Source organism: Rhinolophus hipposideros, assembly GCF_964194185.1.
Source record: "Rhinolophus hipposideros genome assembly, chromosome: 8".
Lineage (NCBI taxonomy): Eukaryota > Metazoa > Chordata > Mammalia > Chiroptera > Rhinolophidae > Rhinolophus > Rhinolophus hipposideros.
The window spans coordinates 32,152,942-32,170,133 of record NC_138054.1 but is presented as its reverse complement, the minus strand read 5'-3'; the positions used below and the strand labels follow the sequence as shown (position 1 = coordinate 32,170,133).

At 39.8% G+C, this 17,192-nt stretch overlaps 1 protein-coding gene across 5 annotated transcripts in view; it reads right to left on the bottom strand.

The window, feature by feature from the left end:
• Positions 1-17,192, bottom strand: part of MCOLN2 (mucolipin TRP cation channel 2) — a 50,975-nt gene that overhangs the window by 18,389 nt on the left and 15,394 nt on the right. For all 5 annotated transcript variants that reach the window (XM_081056066.1, XM_081056063.1, XM_081056062.1 and 2 more), the window contains exons 3-7: positions 15,124-15,297; positions 13,231-13,384; positions 4,509-4,590; positions 4,306-4,402; positions 2,434-2,533 (exon numbers count right to left, since the gene is read on the bottom strand). In XM_081056066.1, the coding sequence (XP_080912192.1) occupies positions 2,434-2,533; positions 4,306-4,402; positions 4,509-4,590; positions 13,231-13,384; positions 15,124-15,297 (607 nt within the window). The remainder of the gene's footprint in view (positions 1-2,433; positions 2,534-4,305; positions 4,403-4,508; positions 4,591-13,230; positions 13,385-15,123; positions 15,298-17,192) is intronic.

The following is a 17,192-nucleotide window of genomic DNA, read 5'->3' as shown; positions in this document are numbered from 1 at the left end:
CCCAGATCTAGAAAGATAAATTGTCCCTCCTCATAGAGAAACCAGTATTGTATTCTGTTTTAATTTGACTTACTGAGAAGACCAGTGTGGTGTGCTACAAAAAAATATTTTATGAACATCGTAATTGCTTTCTTACTCTACTGAAACTATGTTACCCACATGGAAACATGTCCAAAACCTGAGTTTGTAAGCTCTAGTCCAGAGAGACGCCCCTGCCAACCTGGTGGGGAAGTCCTTTTCCCCACCCAGTCCTTCCAGAGGCGTTGACAGGTGCCACACACACCACCGCTGCCCACCTGTGTGACTCTAACCAGCACTTCCCACACTTACTAAACTCCCTGACCCTGTGACACCCACTTACGTCAACTATCAGTGAGGGGTCCTGCCCACCAAAACCCCCTCCAGCCCCTCGTGCCCAAATTTCTACTTTCATAAAATCAAGTTAAAGATCAGTAGCATGCTTGGGGATGGGTATTAGAAGTCATAAAAAGCAACATGCAGTTTGCATGTGAAAATGGACATTCCCTCATGTTTTGCCGTCATATAACATAGGTCATGATGAGAGGAAGAGAGAAGCCTCGGGATAAGTACCAGAGGTGCCAAAATATGTATTCAGATTTTTAAGAAAGGAAAACTGTATTAAAATTGTAATAATCTATACCGATAACAAAAGATGAATACAAGTCATGTTTGACTTCTGCAATTACAGGAGGTGCTCAAAGTGGTTACCATCAGTGTCCAGACACTTCTGATTACGGCAAACTACTGCAATGCTGACCAAAGTGTCCACGTGTATACATCTTTTTGGCACCCCCGATATATGGATGTGAATGAACCTCAGGACTCTGTGGAAATAGCGCAAGGATCCCACCAGAGGTCACCCTTGCCTTTGTCTCACGTTTGGTCTCTCCATTTCCCCAAATTCAGTGCTAGCAACCCACCAGACAGCTCCAGATACAGAGATGGGGATAACCTCCATTTCTCAAGCTAGTTTTCAAACTTCAGCTTTTTAAGGCTTTCAAGTCACACCGTTTTATTTTAAATTCGTATTTTCCTGGGTGACAGAATCTGGTTTCTTAGGAGGCAGCTCTGGGAGCATATAAAAATATCAGTGTTTCTCCTCACAGGTCACCGGAGGGAGCCAGAGCTGCTTTCTTCTGAGTACAGGCCAGGAAACCCCCCCAGTCTTCTAAGAAGCCCTGAGGAAAGAAACCGGCTTCCGCCAACATATTTGACTAACTCATTCGGTCGTAATTATTCCAAACCATGTTTCATATGAGACAAAGGTGAGCGTTTTTCACATAAAATAACTGCAACTTAATACTTGGACTTGGAAAATATGTGCCTGATCTGTGCATTTCTGTGGGAAAGAGTATGTCTGCTGAGGAACATTAACCACTTTTAACAAAACTAAACCTGTATGTATCCTGATCAGAGGTGTAAGTCAGTTACTGGAACTTTGAAACCAAAACTTCAAAATCATGAGGACATGTACAACTGAAAACCAACAGGCCACAAAATGAATCAAGTGAATCATCATTTTGTTCTAATAATCTGATAAAGGGCCAGTTAAACAAAACTTATCAATTAACAAAATACTGACCAGCCATCATTATCATCCTGAACCCTCAGGGAGAACAGGTTCTGCGTAGCCCAATTTAAACGGTGGACGGTCAAGAGATGTTTTCTGAGTCATGACTAATTAAACGACCCAGTGTGCGTACAGGCTGCTCTCTGGGCGCTGAAGGCCTGTGATCTCTCTCTCTCTCCATTGTCAAAGGCTCAGATCAAAGCATACCTTCTCCAAGAATCGTTGCTAGAATTGATGTCTCACTCTAACCCAGTCAAAATTAACCTTTACTTTCTTTACTCTCATGCCTGTTGTACTGTGACCGCTTATGCCAATCCGTGACACATTAGAGATTTTATAAGCATTTCCATCTCCACCACGAAGGTGTTTTCTCTCTTTTCCAAGAGTACCTAGCAATTATGATGTTCCAACTCTTGTACACAGTGCTTTGCTTTATGTACTAACTCATTTAGTATGTAACATCCTGGAAAGTAAATATATCATTGCCCTCATTCTGCAGAGAAACATACTGAGACATAGAGAGCTTAAATAATGTGCCCAAGATCACAGGCATAGGAAACAGACCAAAGACCCAAACCCAGGAAGCCTGACTGCAAAGACTGTGCCCCTAACCATTGGGACATGCTGCCTCTCCTAAGAGCTATATAATCAAAATTTGCTGAATTGAATCAACATACAACATTTTGGGAAATGCTTCACAGAATCTCATGCTCAAGACGTAGTTCTCTGGAGCCCTTGCCTCCTATCACCATCCAAAAAAACCATTTCACCACCCCAAATCCAAAAATAAAATGCTGGAAATCATCCATAATCCACAAAGGGCAAGCATAAAACATACTTACCAGATCCAGATATGTTTAACTCTTTACATTCTTCAATGTGAGCGTCACTGTCAAAATAGATTTTGATTTTGCCACTGTGAGCTTTATTGTCAAAGATAATCTGGAGGCACAAATGTATGAAGAGAAGTATGACCTGTTAGATCAACTCTGCTTAAAATATCAATGGCATTCAAACAGCGTGCTGATCCATATACCATACTGAGAAAAATGTCCTCATCACATGATTCCTTCACAACTTTCCATCATTAATGAAAATACATGGTCCAAAGGGCGAATATAGGAAGTTCTACTAAATTCATATGTGGGTTCGGACAAAACCTAAAGCAAAACAGCCAACTAGTCCCAGGAACAAAAATGAGATTCACCAATCTTTGACAAGAGACTACAATGACCTCATTTGTTAAATTCCTGAATGGAATTTAAAAGCATTTGCTTCAGCTTACTCCTTTGGATATGAAAGTCTAGGTTTTTACTAGCCTGGAGATTATTTTTCTGTTTGCCTTAAGTGCTACATATAATGCTTTCACGAGTGACAAAACAATGCTCCAAGGCTGCAGGCTGAATTTGATTCCCAAGTACCCTCAATCTTCTACATTATGTTTCAATCACTTAAAATTTATAAGTGAAATATGTTGAGTGTGTTAAGGCTTTAGAGAAGTATTTTAGGGGTTTTCCTGGGGGAGGTGGGAAGGAGACCTTGAGTGCTAGGGTTAGTGGAGATTTAGTCATCGCTCATAGGTATAGAAATGAGGTCTATAGGATTAATTCTTGAACCTCTGGTTTGGACACAGTGATATTCTTGGATTACACAAAATGTGGCTTGTGTTCAGAGATAGCCTGTGAATATCATCAGCGACCTACACTTTCAGCTCTCAAGTTATTTGCCAGTGAATTTTTGGGGTTTCATAACGGGTTTCGTTTTGTGAAGGTCACTCCAGGGCAGTTAGTCAGCTTCTTCTCTGCCAGAGACATTCGTCCTTACCACAAGCCACAATTTATAATTACTCTTATTTCTTTGTTTACTTGTTTTTCTATCTCTTCCACTAGGCTGTAAGCTTCCACTGTACCTCTAGAGCACGGCAAGGTCTGATGCACAGTAGGGACACAGTAGGGACTCAACTCTTCTGAATTGCTAAAAGACAGGTACATACAACTTTTAATTCAACATTCAGTTTTGCTCCTCCATAAACATGAAGGAGGGAGGGGAAAACGGGGGAGGGAGGGAGGAAGGAGAAAGAGGAAAGAGGAAAAAGAAAGAAAAGAAGGGAGGGAGGGAGGGAGAGAGAGAGAGGAAAAGAGAGAAAGAGGAAGGGAGGGAGGGAGGGAGGAAGGAAAGAAAGAAAAGAGGGAGGCAGGGAGGAACAAGCATGAAACCATGAAAGTGAGAAGGCATGTACTCTTCCACAAAAGTGAACAGTTTCTTCTATTGCGTATGACTCCTCCCAAAGTAAAAGAAGCAGAAACTGATCCTTTGCAGACGGGCCTTCAGATCAAGGGGCGGTTTCTGCTCGGAGGTTTGAGGGTGCGTATTTGCTACATTTGCAAAGACCCTCCTTTGAAAGTGGGGAAAACATTAAAAACATTTAAAACACTTCTCATAAACTTTTTAAAAAACTGTTTTACAAGAGTAAGAGGTCAAAGCCAATTTTGAAAACCTCTTTCAACCCAGAAATTTAGTTTTGAAAAATTGAAAAGGGCTTGCTTCCTTCAGAAGTAATGGTCGCTGTATCAACAACACGATGATATGTCATTAAACTGTTTGAAAAACAACAGCATCTAATACATCTACAGGCTGGTGTGTTTTACCCTCTACGTCTACAAAAGGGAGCAGAGAAAAATAATACAACGTGGCTTAGTAAAATATACACTTGCCGTATTCTGAAAGACGTAACAGTCTGGTAACTCTCGGGAAAGAATCGTCTGGAGGTCAATGCCTTTGAGGTGAAAGGAGATTTCAACTTGTAAGAGCCTGAATCAAAACACATTACAAGGTGAAAATGGTCACAGTCTTACTACTGTCTGCTCCCCTTTCCTCATCCCTGTCTCCTGGGCAATGAGGAGAAAAATGTGTTTACCTATAAAACTCCAGTCTGAAGAATGATGTGTTCTTCCAGTCCCGAGGGCTGGTGAGGGCCTGGAGGTCTAAGTGAGTACAATCTAGGACAATGACACACAAGAATTGTTTCAGGAAAGAATCACACACTAAGATGAGTGGGTGAAAGTGGGATGACAAGTGGGGTACTTCCAAAGTATCTGCCCACAAAATATTTCAGAATTACAACAGGAAGACCAGTAACTTGACAGTGGAGAACCTGGCAGACAGCACGCTGCCCCAAGGATCAAAGGTAACAGCACCAGTCATGAGGTAAACAGACATCTTGGACCTCCTGGAATAATGTACTGCTTGTGTGGTATTCCTGCCGAAAGGTCTCAAACCTAGTCATAGAGAAACACAAAAACCCCAAAGCGAGGGCATTCTATTCTGTAAAAATGTCAAAGTCATAAAATTAGGAAAAGAAAGACCAACCAAGGAACTTTATTTTGCTCCAGATTAAAGGAGATGAAAGAGGCATGACAACTAAATGCAATACCGGGAGTGCCAAAAAAGAAAAAAAATGTATACACATTTTAAGAGATGTTGTCTTAAAATGTGTATACATGTTTTTGGCACCCTCTATGTGTGATCCTGGACCAAGGAAGCTGAGGGGGGAGGGGGTATTTCTTTTGCTATAAAGAAGATTAGGACAAGTGATGAAATGTGAATAGGGTTTGTAGATTATAGTATTGCACCAATGTTCATTCATGCTTTTGAGCACTGTACAGTGGTCATGTGGGAGAATTTCTTGGGAAATGCACACTAAAGTATTACGAGGTGAAAAGACATCATGTAGGCCTCGTACTCTCACACATTTCAGGAGAAATAGTTAAACATAGAAAGAATGATAAAGTAAATGTGGTAAAACACTAGCATTTGGGAAATCTTATACAAGGAAATCTTTGTGCTATTTTGCAACTTTTTCTGTTTAGTCTGACACTTTTCCAAACTAAAAAATAAAGAGAAAGAGAAGGAACTTGGTTGTACTCAAATAAAAACAAATTATGAGCTGTAAACTGTGAAAGAATGATTCTAAGAGCCTCACATAACAATGTGTGTCATGACTGTGTAGCCCAATACGTTAGCAGGAAATGCAGGGAGGCTGGAGCTGGTGAACACTTTCCAAAGTCACAGAGCCCTGATGACAGAACTGCTGTGAAGTCAGCCTGGGTGACTCGAGCTCAGGCTGTGGTTGTCTCTGAAATGGAAGAGCCAGGAATCTTGGTAGAGTCAATGGCTAATTCATTAAAAGTCCTCTCCCCCAATAGCAACTAGAGGATAAGATCTTTGAGAGCAACAGCATACTACGAAACGTCTGACAATTAAGTTCGCAAACTCATCCTAGAAAAAGTGCTACATACTTCATTGCTGAATATCACTGCGGTCACCTTCGAAGTACTCCCCTTGGAGTACTTGGGAAGCTATGCACTGATGCCAGCGCCTAGCCCACTTTTCAAAGCAATTTTGGAACTCTTTCTGGAATGGCCATTAGAGCTGTCGTCGTATTACCCTTGATGCCCTGAATATCATCAAAGTGACTTCCTTTTGGATATAAATGATAAATGTCTAACTATTACATTGTTTTGTGCACCTGACACTAATAAAAAATAATGTTAATTTTAAAAAAGAAGAATGCATGAGTTGAGGCCCAGTAGGTCATTGCCCATAGTCATTGAATTTATAACTAATACTCTAAACAGTTGAAGATACTCAATAATCATCTGGACCAGTTTCCTAAATATCTTTCATAAAACACTAGTGTTGCAAATCTCTGAACCAAAAGGATTCTATGGCCAAATAAATACGGAAAATGTATTTTACTATATTTTTTTTCTGGAAGATTCACAATACATTTTAATAGTATAAAGGCTCTGAAAAGTCCTACAATTAAGAAACAAATTTAATTAACCCAGTGCTTTGAAAATTTATTTCATCATGGAATTCTTTTTTTGCAATGACATTTTTTAATTTTCTTTTTTTGGTGTGGAATTAAAGTATAAACTAAAAAAAAAAATGACTTCCTTTCAATATTTCCTTTATCTTGGGGTAAAGAAAGAAGTCAGTGGGGGCCAGATCAGGTGAGTAGGGAGGGTGTTCCAATACAGTTATTTCTTGACTGTCTGAAAACTCCCTCACAGACAGTGTCCTGTGACCTGGTGCATTGTCGTGATGCAGGAGCCATGAATTGTTGGCGAAAAGTTCAAGTCGTCTAACTTTTTCACGCAGCCTTTTCAGCACTGCCAAATAGTCAATTTGGTTAGCTGTGTGTCCAGTTGGTACAAATTCATAATGAATAATCCCTCTGATACCAAAAAAAGGGTCAGCAATATGGTTGCAACAAGTTCGCGAACTTAATTGTCAGAAAATCGTTATGTTGTGTGTGGTTAACCCGTTGCCTAGCACATGGCTGACATGCAGACTATGTCCCGGTTTATAGAACATATTTGACGTTTGTGAGAATTAGTTTTCCTGGGCCAAAGCCAAGGACATGAAACTGAATGGACAACCCAACGGGCACAGTATTTAAGAGAGGCAGGCGTCAGAGTGGGTGCTTCTGTGTTTGGCAAATAGACTATTAGTGTGAAGAAACAATTTGATGTTGGTTTTCCTTGATTGATATGGTGAGGGCAGTTAACAAAAGAAACTTGTTTTCTTCAGGAAAAGACTGAGGTTGATAAAAATAGCAAAAATATACCGGGCACTTACTCTGAGCCAGGCACTGCACCATTCAGTTTAATTCCCAAAACAACCTTATAAGATAGGCACTATTGCTATGATTTTACAGATGGACAAACCAAGGCACGGAGAGGCCAAGAGACTTCTTCAAAGTCACACAGCTCTGGCTGCAAACCAGAATTTAAACCCACACGTACTCAGTTCCAGAGTCTGAATACACCCACAAGGCTGCCCTCTGAGCACCTATTTCAGAGGAACATCAAAAGACCCACGTTTCCTACTCAACTCACTCATTTATTCAATAAATATTTGTTGAAAGCTTTTATGGGCCAACCTTTGTGCTAGGCACTGATGGCAAAGCAATGAACAAGACAGATAAGTTCTGTGTGCAGCTCACACTGTAATAGGGGAGATAAACCAAGAGTGAAAACTATATACAAGGTGATTTCACAGTATGAAAAGTACTGCAAAGACCAAGTGAAATGATGGAGAATAACCAGGTGGGGTAGCACTACCTTGGAAGAAGTGGTTTGGGAAAGGTTCTGAGGTGCTGGGGACGATTGAAAGAAAACCTGAGGGAGGAAAGAGAAACAATGGTGCATAGATCCAGGGGGAGTGCTCCAGGTAGAACAAAAGCAAGAAGGAAGTCTCCCAGGCAAAAAAAGAGCTTGGCTTGTTCAACAAACAAGAATAGTAGAATAGGCAAATGGGGACAGGTATGAGGGGTTTGGAGAGGCAGGTGGATGGCCAGCTCCTCTAGGGACTTATGTGTTTTATTCCAGATGGAATGGGAAGCCACTTGTGTTTTTTAAACCAGGAAGTAACCTGGTCTACATAAAACATCTTTCTGATTGCTATGGGGCAGAACAGAGGATAGGGTCAAGACTTGAAACAGGGAGACTAGTTTAAACAAGAGATGCTAGTGGTTTGGACTGCAGCAGTGGCAGTGGAAATGAAGAAATCAACAAATTCATATTTGGGGCTTGAGCAACTGGGATATTATAGCATGATAGGAAAATATTGGCATTGTTTTCTGAGATGGGGAAGACTGAACAAGTAACGGGTTGGGCCAGAAGGAGGGACTAGGGGAAGTTTGAAACATTCTGTTTTGGTCACATGTTTGAAATCCCTATTAGAGCCACAGTGGATTTTCAAGAAGCCAACCGAATAATGGTATCTGGAGCTCAGGACAGATTCAGCTCAAAAATGTAAATTTGGGTGCAAAGAGAAAGGGCAATATTTTCTCAGAAGTTAGAAGGGGCAGGTCCTGGTGCTGGGTGGAGATTTTTGACTGTGGCCTCATCTCTGAATTCTTCTGTAACACTAGGGTGAAAGGAAGTAGAAGGAAACTGTGCAGGAAGCTTTGAAAATGTGACAAGATGAGCATGTTTTGCTCCGGCATGTTTCTCCAGGAAGCATCAGCTGCCAGGGCACAGGTATGGAAGAGTCTAATGAGGATGAGAGGGTCCAGGTGAGAAGGAAAGGAGATGTAAGCACCTTAACAGCCTTTGTAAGGGAGTGATACTCATGGACTGAGGTATCTAAGCTGAGTACAGGAGGCTCTGAAGGCAGGTGGTGACAGACACCGGGAAACGTGGTGAAGTCAATAAAAGAGAGGTCTGTGCGAAGTCACAGATCTTCAGCTGGAGAGAGGTGAACCAGTGCTTCCAAAGTGTAATTAATATGTATAGGAATCATTTAGGGATCTTGTTATGATGCAAATTTGGATTCAGTAGCTCTAGAGAGGGGCCTGAGATTCTTCATGTCTCACAAGTTCCCAGGAGATGTCCAGGTTGCTGGGCTTGGGGTAGTTAGTAAAGACCAACTGTCACAAAATCATTACATGACCTTGGCTTAGTCACTAGCTTGACTTAGCACCAATTTCCTCACCTGTAAAATGAAGGCCAAATTGATCACATATAAGGTCCTTCTACCTCTAACATTCTTATTCTAATGTCAAGTGTAAAAAAAATGTTTAAATTAAACTCATCTGAGTAAATGACTATATTACGAAAGAAGTAACATGTTCACAATATATATGCCAGATACTGTCCTGGGTCTCTTTCTCTTGTATTTCATCCATTCTAAGATGTTTATTTTTTTCACTTTCAAATGTCTCCTAAATAGATGAGTCTTCAAATAAATTGATGTCATCTTAGATTCAGATAAATATGACAGCATTTGTTAGTTAATTTTACACTATATGTAAAATTTCCTTTATAAAACCTGTTTGGTTGGTCAAATTTTGTAATTGTAGTTACAGAGTTATACTTTATCTAAAAATACATTCGGAACTCTCTGAAGTCTGGCTGACCTTATGCTAAAGTCATTGCCAATGAGGCCACCAAGTGGCAACAAAAACTAAGAACCAAGATTTAAAAAAAAAGAAAAAAAAAAGACTAGCAAAAGCCCTAAGTAAAACATCAAATCTCAAACAGAACAAACTGGTATTAGAATAGCAGCCTTATCACTCAAATGAATATCATTTGCAGACTACTCCAGCAAATGAAATAATCCTCTTAGCGATAAACGGAGGGTGGATTACAAATGTTCTTAAAAAAAAAAAACCTGGGAAAATGATGAAATGCTAAGAAAGGAGAACGTAAGGCATTCAAAATCTGTTACAGAAAATGAGAACTACGTAAGAATGATTGTTGTCTAAATGTTAAATTTTTAAAAAAAGACAGTACTTATAAGTCCCCCAAGTAAGGCTGCACTGAAAAGCCACAGGTCTAGAGGCAGGTGTGGAGGAATACGCCCAAGGCATGAATTAAGGGAAACCCTTAACCTGAACCACACAATCAGTCATGCAACTAAATATAATATAAACCCGCCAAGAAAGCAGGCAGATCTATTTAGCCCACTGAAAGATGATTCTCTTAATAACAGACACAATGCAAATTTGTGAATAGGTAATCTAGAACAGCTTCTGCTAATTCCTTACTTAAACTATAAGGCCACGTCAGTGAAGTCAAACTCAATTCCTATTTATAGCATCCGCAGGCTTCCTCCAATGTGTCTAAGAAAGCCTAAAATCCAGTATCAAGAATGTAAGACTATTCTTAACACCTTTTGAATAGACACATCCACACATTTTCTTTGACAAATTATATTTCATAAATCAGGGAATAAAATTAAACTGCTCTTGAACTCAAATTAATAATCAACTTCTCTCCATTTGGTTAAAAATATTCCATATTCTGATAGAAAGGAAATGAACAAGGGCACCACTGTCCAATGGTCAGGGAAAACAAATCCTGCTTTCTGGCACTACCTGTCCTACCTCGCCACTGATACTGACTTTGGCCACATTTCTTTAGTCAATTTTCCAAGAAAAATCAACAGAGGAAAACAACACGAATCACTGGAAAATAGTTGTCTGATGCATCCAATTGAGTCACATTTTCAAGAGGACAAGTGTCCAGTGGCTTACTTGAAGCAGAGGGTCACTGCACAAGTTTTCAGCTCCACCCTTCAGGTACTCCTGTCACAGAGACAGGAACACACAGGGAGAAGCAGAGCTGACAGACTCAGGAAAAAGATTCAGAGTGAAAGGATTCGCCCCTTACTGCTGATTACCACATATGAGGTCGGATAATTAAGTTTTCGAACTCATCCTAGAAAAAGTGCTGCACACCTCATTGGTGAATATCACTACAATCACCATCGAAGTCTTCCCCTTGGGAAGCTGAGGCCAGCACGTAGTCCACCCTTCAAAGCAATTTTGGAACTCTTTTTCTGGAATGGCCATCAGAGCTGTCGTCATATAACTCTTGATGTCCTGAATGTCATAAAAATGTCTTCCTTTCAATATTTCCTTTATCTTCGGGTAAAGAAGTCATTGGGGCCAGATCAGGTGAGTAGGGAGGGTGTTCCAATACAGTTATTTGTTTACTGGCTCAAAACTCCCTCACAGACAGTGCCTTGTGAGCTGGTGCATTGTCGTGATGCAAATGCCATGAATTGTTGGTGAAAAGTTCAGGTCGTCTAACTTTTTCACGCAGTCTTTTCAGCACTTCCAAATAGTTAACTTGGTTAACTGTTTGTCCAGTTGGTACAAATTCATAATGAATAATCCTTCTGATATCAAAACCGGTTAGCAACATCATTGCAACAAGTTCTCGAATTTAACTGTCAGACCTCTTAGATCTCAGGATAGCAAAAACCTGCAGGCTATCAGACAAGCCTCTTGGAAAGCCACTGGCCACAGAACCAGCCACTGACAACTGGATGGTCTCAGATAGCAACCTGGTATCCTTGATGGTGTTGTCTTATGAGCTGCTGCTTTCACAGTTAAGAGCACAGGACACATTTACTCATGAAGAGAGTCTAATCAGGCAGCTTATGGAAACAGAATCAGAACCTCTGTCTTCTGGAGGTGTTCTATTATCTTACCAAGACACCTTCAAATCAGAGTATAGGAAATATGATCAAATGAATAGTGTAATGATCTCATTTTAGTAAAATCACTGCAAATTTAAACCGCTAGGACCCTTACTCCTGAACTATTATCTACTTGAGGAGCCATGGCTGATTAATCTTTCCAACCCCAGTACAGTCATGCACTGCTTACAACAGGGTTACGTTCTGAGAAATGCATCGTTAGGCGATTTCCTCATTGTGCGAACATCATGGAGTGCACTTATGGAGACCTGGATGGTATAGCTTTCTACACACCTACGCTGTAGCCTATATACACACATGGTAGAGCCTACTGCTCTGTAAGGTAGCAAAAATAATTTTCCCTCTACCCTCCTGGATTGTTGGCTGAGACATCCCTGTAATAAAAGACAGATTAACTGGAAAAAACCAACAAAAGTTTAATGACATGTATACTTCCTAAATAGAGACCCAAGAAAACTGAATATCTCACCAAAATAACTGAAGCCACCATCTTTAGCTGAAGACAAAAGATGTTGTGGACGGGGAGAGTCAGTTACGGGAGGTTACCAGGAAAAGCACAGTAAACAAAGGTAAGGGTGTTAAGCAGATTTAAATCTCAGTCTTGTACATGGATGAGTCTCTAGACACAGGGTCATCCCCCTCTTCCTGGTACAGCTAGGGAGACACCTGTACAAATGGAGATGTCCCGTATAAATCTAAATGTCTTTTACAAAGGGTGACTTCTACTTGGTTTTCAGAGCTTCTACCATGTCTGCTGTTTTTCAATCAATCAGCAAAATAATCCTTATGCCAAATAGACAAATTTTGGGGTAACAAATTCTGCTCCCCTACAGCTCCTAGGCTACAAACCTGTACAGCATGTTACTGTACTAAATACTGTAGGCAACAATGGTAAGTATTTGTGTGATGAGTGCACTATGACATCACTAGGCAACAGGAATTTTTCAGCTCCATTGTAAGCTTATGGACCATGCTGGTACATACCAGCTTTTATGTACATAAAACAGGAAGTGCCTTGGGAATGTAGGGGAGGGGTATATCAGAGGTCTGTTGAATGAATGACAAAACCCCCAGAGCCTTAAGTCAAACACTTTGCATTTCTGCAAGGCATGCTTTTAAATTCTTATCAGAATGGGACAAAACAATTCTGCTTGATTAGATGTTAAGTGATATCCTAAAAGAGAAAATGAGTTGTTAATCTCAATTTTCTTTTGAAGAGCATTAATTTATTTTGCAAATAATAAAAGCACGAGTACAAAGCATTTTCACACACGTTACTTCATTTAATAAATACAGACTCACTTTTTTCAAAAAGCCTAATTGCCGCCTCATGGAGGAGAGAAAAACCTAAACAAACAGGAAACACCTGGGCATTTACCCCAAAACCAACAATATTGAGTTTCACCAGAGAGATCCACCAATGCCTGGTCCTATCACCGTAGACCCATAGACCCGCAGTTTCCTGAGCCAAAGCCCTTTGCAGGCAAATGTTAAAGTGACAGCCTCGAATAGGTTAGCAGTCACAAAAGCAAAGTTGTTCCATCTGGGTTGCCATCACACGTGGGCACTTTTGTTCTTACCACAGAAAATAAAGGAATACAATGAAATGATCACTGCATTACCTGTTTCAATGTCGCTGTCAATATTCAGTGTCTCATTAGCAGGAAACATGGTCCCTTTCTTGTAATACTGCTTACAGATTTTTAAGCCAATTTTATTATCTTCATTTTCTCCATAACCTACGGTCCCCAGGGATATGTTCTTTAGACGATGATACTATTAAAAATAGTTAAATAAAAACACTTAGGAGCTTCCAAGAGTTTCATCAGTAGTTGTAGCATACAAAATATATTTTAGCTATTTTTTACTTGTTTATATCATATCTCTCAATGTAAAATACCACAAGGTAATTTTCTCAGGTTGGGCATAAACACACCGCCTCACAGAATTCAAAACTAAAGTGAACATGTTGACAGACGCTCCCACTTCACTCGGAGCCAAAGCTCAGGTCCTGACTAGGTACTTCTCTGACCTCACAGCAGAGGACTGACCTTTGGTTCCACCCCCACCTCCCAAAGCCACACTGGCCTCCAGGCAGCTCCTGCAGCTCCTCAGGCACACTCCTGCCTGGGGCCTTTGCCGTCCCCTTTGCTTAGAACCCCAGGTTTTCCATCTGCTAGGTTCACTGCTTCAGGTCTTGACTCAAATATCACCACCTCAGTGACTCAAATATCACCTTACCATGCAATGAAAACTGCAAACACATCACCAGCTCACAGGCACCACCAGGCACTCCCCATCCCCACCTCCCCTGCTTTATTCCACAGCAGTTATCACTTTGTGACATACCACTGAAGATCCAAGCCTTCCACACCCCACAGCTTACAAGAACATGATTTTACCAATTACCCATCTGCACTAACAACTCCCGTCTTCATTAATATGACTTTATTATTCCAGGAAACTTTTGCCCAGGAACATAAAAGTTGCAAATAATTGTATTGTTTACTTCAGGAGCATCCAAAAAAATCATTTAAACAATCAATTTGAAGATTTAGTCTAATAACCTCCAGACTCTTTGAAACCAGCCCCCAACACTCACCTGGCTGTGTCCATCAATCCTTAAGTATTCATTCTATCATGATCTTTACCCAGTTCTAACCTAGCACCCCCACACACACACATTGAAATGTCCCCCACCCTCTAAATCAGACCTCAAAATCTATTTCTGAACTTTGTCCTCTTCATCCAAGGCACAACTGAGAATGGTCAAGGCAGCAGCTCCCTTCACTGCTATAAGGAATAAACTCAGCGTTGATTATCAACATGTTTTTTGGTGGTGTTTTCAGGGAGCTAGCATTCAGTACTATACAATTCATTTCTTTTCATTTGTCTGGCCCTCCCCTATAGAATTAAATTCTATAAGGACAGGGTTTTTGTCTGTTTTATTCACGTTGTATCCACAATGTCTAGAACAGTACCTGGCATATGCTAGATACCCAAATATTTACTGAATGAATGAATGAATGAAAAAAAAAGAATAATAATTTCTCTCCACTAAAGGCTTTCTTTGGTCCTACCAATCTGGTTTCTTAATACCTGCCTACATAAAACGATATCATATTCTACTCCATATTCTTAAGATTCAGCTAGACTTATTAATGCTAAGACATCAAAATTGAGTCTCTAGAATCTTAGATTTGGTATCACATCCATCAAATCTTCCAAGATTATAAATCTACTCTTGGCTATTTGATCTGGGGTGAAGTAATCTCCCAAAAGTAGTGGGTGTGAAGGGATCAATAGAAAATGTAAATCTAAAAAACAAAAAAATTTAAATATTCAAAACCTGTTGGTGTGGATATGTAGCCACAGAAACAGCAATAAACATTTTTGGCAGACTATGCAAATTTTAATTAGACTATTTTAAGGTATGTATAACTTTTTTTGCTAAGACAATAAGATCAAGTATCAATATATTCTTAAAGCATAGGTCATTCATAACAAAAACTTGCCTGATTAATTACATAGAAGATGCTCTCATAGGCGTCCTCTTGAGTATACACACTGCAACTGTAGTTATCTTCATCTACGCCAGAATAGCCTTTCAAAAACAAGTACTTAAAAGCAACAGTGTTTTCTTCTTTGAAAGCAACCACCAGCTGGTTACTTAAACCAAAACGAACAAGCTAGAAAAGAAAATCAAATAGACATATAAGAATTTTACCCTTTGTCAGGCAAGGCAAATACTTTCTTATTATCATCAGCCCGCACTTAGAAACATCAGCAAGAGACATCTCACTGCTTTGGTTTTTACTAATCACATTATTGTCAAAATACAAGTCCCCAAAAAGAATAAACTCATCAAGCTATATCAGCATTTGGAAATAGCATAAAATGAGAAGAAATTACCACTCTGGATGACTAACTGCCCTGCTGGCCTTTAATGAAGGAGAAGAGGCAGGAATCTAAATTAGTTAAGTCTGTATCCATTTTTTTAAAATATTTGGACTTCAAATGAATTGTTTCAAAGATTGGTGTAAAGCAATAATTCATGTATCATTAACCTTCAGAAGTTATAAGTATTTTTTAAAATCACAACTATGTTTTGCATGTGGCCTTTAAGAACATTCTTTAAGAGTAGCCTATATATACTTATTCCAGCTAAGAGGAGACAGTTGTCAAAGGAGTTCAATTCCTCCAGTTCTGCAAGAACTCTTCTACATTTACACCTAAGAGTTTCCCTGAGATCTCCAGCACCAAAGCACCAGAACGCATAGTGGGGCTCGCTTTACCTCTGTGATGTCAAACCCATTCATTGTCAGCTTCTCGTGATAAAACTGCTTGTTCTCTCTTAGACTGTATCCTAGCACCAAGGCCTGTCTTCATCAGAACTGAAAGTACTCCTTCTGCCCCAAAGTTTTCTTCTTGGTATCCAATAAGTGTGGGAAATGAATAGGCACTGACGGTTTACTTTAAAAAACGCAGGGAATTACACATATAGCTACACATACAAACTACCTCTCTTTTCTCACACACTCTCCCACACACACTTTCACTCACGCTCACAAGCATACTTACATGCTCACTCACACACTCATACACTTTCTCACATACACTTTCACACACATGCAAACAGTCTCTCCTCTTTCATTCTCTCTCTCTCTCTCTCTCTCTCTCTCTCTCTCTCTCTCTCTCTCTCTCTTTCTCTCTCTCTCTCTCACACACACACACACACAGCGGTGGAAGAGAAGTCAAACCTCTATAAACCCTATCCCACACACCTTTCCTCATCTCCCCACTTTATCTTCTCATATGCTTTAACAAGACAATAAGAGACTAGAAAATTTGCCCCAAATCCTCCCTTTGCTAAGCCACCAGAACAATTTGGGACTCTGTTTCATCATGTGTGAAATTAGCGATTTTGACTAGATGAACTTGACATTTCTGTTATTTGCTGTCATTCCATGGTTCAATATGATACACACTGCAAGGCACAAAATAAGACATCAACTACTGAACCTTTCAGATGAAACAAACGTTAATGGGCTTATGCAAACTTACATATTTAAAAAACATTTTTCAGCCTTTAAATTTTTTCTGACTTTTTTAAAGGTTGAATAATGAAAAACAATAGCTACCATTATACTCCAGGTGCTATGCTAACTACTTTACATTCATTCTCTCATTTATTAACATAACAACCCAATGAAAATATTACTACTGTTTAGCCCCATTTTACCTATGTAGAAACTGAGACTTAGCCTCATTAAATTGCCCTAAGTCACCAAACTAGAATGAAAGCCAAATCTTATTCCAAAGTCACTTTTACTATGCTACACAATTTCCCTCTGGAGAAAAAACTGTCTTCTGGGTTCTTCCTGTAGAAAAGAATTTAGGTGCTATTTTTCCAGAATTGCAACTATTGTTTGAGAATGTATGTAGTCATTAGCATCTGAGCTTCGCCAGGTCACATTCCTCAAATACCAACTCAAAGGATTGAGCAATTGCTAAAACCCAGCTTTTTAAAAAAAATGTATCAGATAAGAAGTCCCACATCATCCAACCTGTGCTGCAAATTAAG